At 43.1% G+C, this 4,753-nt stretch overlaps 1 protein-coding gene across 1 annotated transcript; it reads right to left on the bottom strand.

The window, feature by feature from the left end:
- LOC133830931 (uncharacterized) lies at window positions 1–465 on the bottom strand. The gene has a single exon (XM_062261051.1). It carries the CDS (start codon window positions 463–465, stop codon window positions 1–3), a length of 465 nt encoding a protein of 154 aa, XP_062117035.1.
- Window positions 466–4,753: the final 4,288 nt, after the last annotated feature.

The following is a 4,753-nucleotide window of genomic DNA, read 5'->3' as shown; positions in this document are numbered from 1 at the left end:
TTACTGAGGCGCCAAGAGGATGGCGGACTTGGCTTGATCAAACTGACCACCCAAGTAGAGCTTTAATCGCTGACCATTTACTTTAAACTTGCCAGTCTTTTCACTTGTTACTTCAACGGAACCATAAGGAAACACTTGTAATATCGTGAAAGGACCAGACCATCTCGATTTCAACTTGCCCGGAAAAAGTTTCAATCTTGAATTAAAGAGTAATACCTGTTGACCTGGTTGGAATTCTTTCCTGACAAGGTTCTGGTCATGCCACTTCTTAGTCCTCTCCTTGTAAATCTTGGCGTTCTCATAGGCGTCGTTTCTAAACTCTTCCAACTCGTTCAATTGCAAAAGCCTCTTCTCACCAGCTGCTACCAAGTCCATGTTCAAGGTCTTCATGGCCCAAAATGCTCTATGCTCAAGTTCCACTGGAAGATGACACGCTTTCCCAAAGACCAGCCTATATGGTGACATACCAATAGGTGTTTTGAAAGCTGTTCTGTATGCCCACAAAGCATCATCGAGCTTCTTAGACCAGTCTTTCCTCGAGCTCTGTACCGTCTTCTCCAATATTAGCTTAATTTCCCGGTTGGAAATCTCAGCTTGTCCATTACTCTACGGGTGATAGGGTAATGCTTTTCTATGTCTAACTCCATATTTCGCAAGTAACGCCTCAAATTGCTTGTTACAGAAATGACTCCCCTCATCACTAATAATAGCTCTAGGAGTACCAAACCGGGTGAAAATGTACTTTTGGAGAAAAGTAAGGACTGTTTTACCGTCATTAGCATGAGTTGCAGCCGCTTCCACCCACTTAGAAACGTAATCCACAGCTACCAAAATAAACAGATTGTTGTATGATGACGGAAAAGGGCCCATGAAGTCAATACCCCACATATCAAACAGTTCCACTTCTAAAATACCAGTCAAAGGCATCTCGTTCCTTCTTGAAATATTACCAGTCCTCTGACAACGATCACATGCCTTGAAAAACTCATGAACATCCTTAAAGAGAGTTGGCCAGAAGAACCCACTTTGTAGAACCTTTGCAGCGGTCCTTGTCCCACCAAAGTGACCTCCACACTGCAGACTATGACAATGATTCAGGATAGAGTACATCTCCTCTTCAGGCACACATCTTCTAATTATCTGATCGGCACAGTGCTTATAAAGGATTGGCTCTTCCCAATAATAGTGCTTTACCTCATAAAAGAATTTCTTCAATTGTTGTCTTGTCATGTCAGGAGGTGTGATGTTTGCAGCTAGGAAGTTGACATAATCAGCAAACCATGGAACCAACAAACTTTCTTTTAAAGCGAACAACTGCTCATCAGGGAACTCATCATTTATCTGGACTTCCTTCATATTCTGACCCTCTTCTGACTCCAATCTTGACAAATGATCTGCTACTAGGTTCTCGGTACCCTTCTTGTCTCTAATTTCTAATTCAAACTCCTGGAGGAGAAGGACCCATCGAATTAGTCTTGGCTTGGCATCCTTCTTGGTCATAAGGTATTTGATCGCCGAATGGTCTGTGTACACAATAACCTTATTCTCGATTAAATATGGTCTAAACTTATCACAAGCAAAGACTATGGCCAACATCTCCTTTTCAGTAGTAGCATAATTCAACTGAGCATCATTCAAGGTCCTACTAGCATAGTAGATGGTGCGAAAAACCTTGTCAACTCGTTGACCCAACACAGCCCCGACAGCATAATCACTTGCATCACACATCAACTCGAACGGTAGCTCCCAATTCGGTGCAATGACTATAGGTGCCGAAATCAATTTTTCCTTAAGAGTTTGAAAAGCCTCCATACACTCCTTTCCAAACTCAAAGGGCACTCCATTAACAAGCAAATTAGACAATGGCTTGGAGATCTTCGAAAAATCCTTTATAAACCGTCTGTAGAAACCGGCATGACCCAAAAAACTACGAACCCCTTTTATCGAAACTAGAGAGGGCAAATTCTCAATAGTAGACACCTTGGCTCTGTCTACCTCAATGCCTTCCTGTGAGATCTTGTGTCCCAAAACAATCCCCTCTCTAACCATGAAATGGCACTTCTCCCAATTAAGCACCAAATTGGATTCTTCACATTGAATCAATACCAGCTCCAAGTTCCTCAAACAATGATCAAACGATGAGCCAAACACTGAGAAATCGTCCATGAAAATTTCTATGTAGTTCTCAACCAAGTCAGAAAAAATAGCCATCATACACTGTTGGAAAGTTGCTAGTGCGTTACATAGCCCAAATGGCATTCGTCGGATAGCGAATGTGCCATATGGACATGTAAATGTCGTTTTCTCTTGGTCCTCTGGTGCAATGACTATTTGATGATACCCGGAGTAACCATCCAAAAAGCAATAATATTCCTTTCCTGCCAGTCTGTCTAACATCTGATCAATGAATGGAAGGGGAAAATGGTCTTTCCTTGTTGCCATGTTGAGCTTGCGGTAGTCAATGCATATTCTCCAACCAGTAACAGTTCTTGTTGGAATTAACTCGTTCTTCTCATTCTTCACTACCATCATCCCCCCCTTTTTAGGTACTACCTGAACCGGACTCACCCACTCACTATCAGAAATTGGGTAAGCTACCCCTGCATCTAACCACTTCACCACTTCCTTTCTCACAACTTCCTTCATTGGCGGATTGAGTCTTCTTTGGGCATCGATGGTTGGTTTGACTCCGTCCTCCATTAAAATCTGGTGCATAACAGTAGAGGGGCTGATCCCCTTGATTTCTGCCAAAGTCCACCCAATGGCCTTCATGTGCTCTCTCAGAAATCTCAACAATTTTTCAGTCTCCACATCAGATAGTGAAGCTGAAACTATAACCGGAAGTGTCTTGTTTTCACCCAAAAACTCATACCTCAGATGGTCAGGAAGTGCCTTCAGTTCTAACTCTGGGGGTTTCATAACTGAGGGCAATGGCCTTTTTGGTACTGCCCCAAGCTCTTCAAAGTATTTCCTTTTCAATGGCCCATAAGAATTAAGCCATTTTGCGTACTCCATAGCTTCCTTTCCATCTTGATCACTAACCTCATCCTCAACCAAACTTAACTCAAGAGGATCATTTATCATTTTTCTCTCTTCCACTAAATTACCCATTACATCCATTGAAAAGCAATTGTCACTAGCTTCTGGATAGGTCATGGCCTTGAGCACATTGAACACAACTTCTTCCCCTTGCACTCTCAACTTCAACTCACCCTTCTGAACATCTATGAGTGCTTGGCCTGTTGCCAAGAAGGGTCTCCCAAGGATAATGGGGACATTGCTATCCTCTTCCATGTCAAGAACTATGAAATCGGCAGGAAAAATAAACTTGTCTACTTTGACCAGGACATCTTCAATTACCCCTCTTGGATGTACCAACGAACGGTCAGCTAGTTGCAAAGTTACAGTTGTGGGCTTGGCTTCACCAAGTTGCAATCTCTTGAAATCTGACAATGGCATCAGGTTGATGCTAGCCCCTAAATCACAAAAAGCATTTATTCCCTCAATTCTCCCAATAGTGCACGGTATTGTGAAACTCCCAGGATCTCTCAGTTTAGGAGGGAGTTTCTTTTGCAGTATAGCACTACACTCTTCCGTCAATGCCACAGTTTCAAAGTCCTCCATCTTCCTCTTCTTGGACAAGATGTCCTTCATGAACTTGACATAGCTCGGCATTTGCTCTAAGGCCTCCGCAAATGGAATGTTGATGTGCAGTTTCTTGAATACTTCCAAGAATTTAGTAAACTGCTTGTCCATGTTGTTCTTACGGAGCCTTTGGGGGTAGGGAATCTTTATGTGATGCTCAATACTGATTGGTGGGGAAACCTCTTTTACTGATATGCCTTCAGTAGCCTTTTTCTCACTGTGCTTCTTTTCCTCTTGTGTCGGTGCCTGTGCCTGTTGATCCTGACCCACTTCTTCAACTGGCTGCTTCTCACTTGGTCCCTCATAATTCTTCCCACTCCTCAACGTGATTGCCTTGCAATTCTCTTTCGGATTGACTTCAGTGGTGCTAGGCAAGTTACCTTGGGCACGATTAGCCATGAGAGTAGCCAATTGTCCCATTTGGGTCTCCAAATTTCTAATAGAAGACCGAGTTTCAGCCATGAATTGGTTTAACACATCTGACTGAACATTAGAATTTCCACCAGAATTTTGTTGCTGCTGATGAAGAGTGGTCGGTTGGGGTTGTTGCTGCTGTCTAAATCTTGGCTGAAAGAACCCCTGTGGCTGTTGTTGGAATGACTGCTGTTGGCTTGAAGATTGGCCTTGCTGATCATTCTTCCAAGAGAAGTTGGGATGATTCCTCCACCCTTGATTAAAGGAATTGGAGTAAGGGTTATTGTTGCTCTGTCGAGGAAAATTCCCAATAGCCTGAGCCTACTCCATAGGCATGTTGTTTACATTAGCATACTGACATTGTTCATAGGCATGAGGGCCCCCACATATTTCACACAAAGTCTGGGCCTGTTGCACTGGAGCTGTTATTACATTGCCTTGCAATTGCTTAGTCAAGGCCTCAACTTGAGCTGTCAATTTTGAAATTGCATCCACTTCATACATACCGGCCACCTTCCTTGAAGAGCTTCTTTCACTTGGCCACTGCTGATTATTCATGGCCATTTCCTCCAACAAGTCATATGCCTCATCGGCGCTCTTTCTCATAAACGCGCCACCAGCTGCTGCATCAATGAGTGTGTGAGTAGTACCACACAACCCATTATAAAAATTATGGACTAGCATCCATTTCTCT

The sequence above is a fragment of the Humulus lupulus genome, chromosome 1 (assembly GCF_963169125.1).
Source record: "Humulus lupulus chromosome 1, drHumLupu1.1, whole genome shotgun sequence".
Classification (NCBI taxonomy): Eukaryota; Viridiplantae; Streptophyta; class Magnoliopsida; order Rosales; family Cannabaceae; genus Humulus; species Humulus lupulus.
The sequence above is the reverse complement of the archived record's forward strand: the minus strand, read 5'-3'. Positions and strand labels throughout refer to the sequence as shown.

Excerpts from the sequence above, each read along its gene's own strand:
- LOC133830931 (XM_062261051.1), bottom strand. The coding sequence starts at position 465 with ATGTCACCATATAGGCTGGTCTTTGGGAAAGCGTGTCATCTTCCAGTG.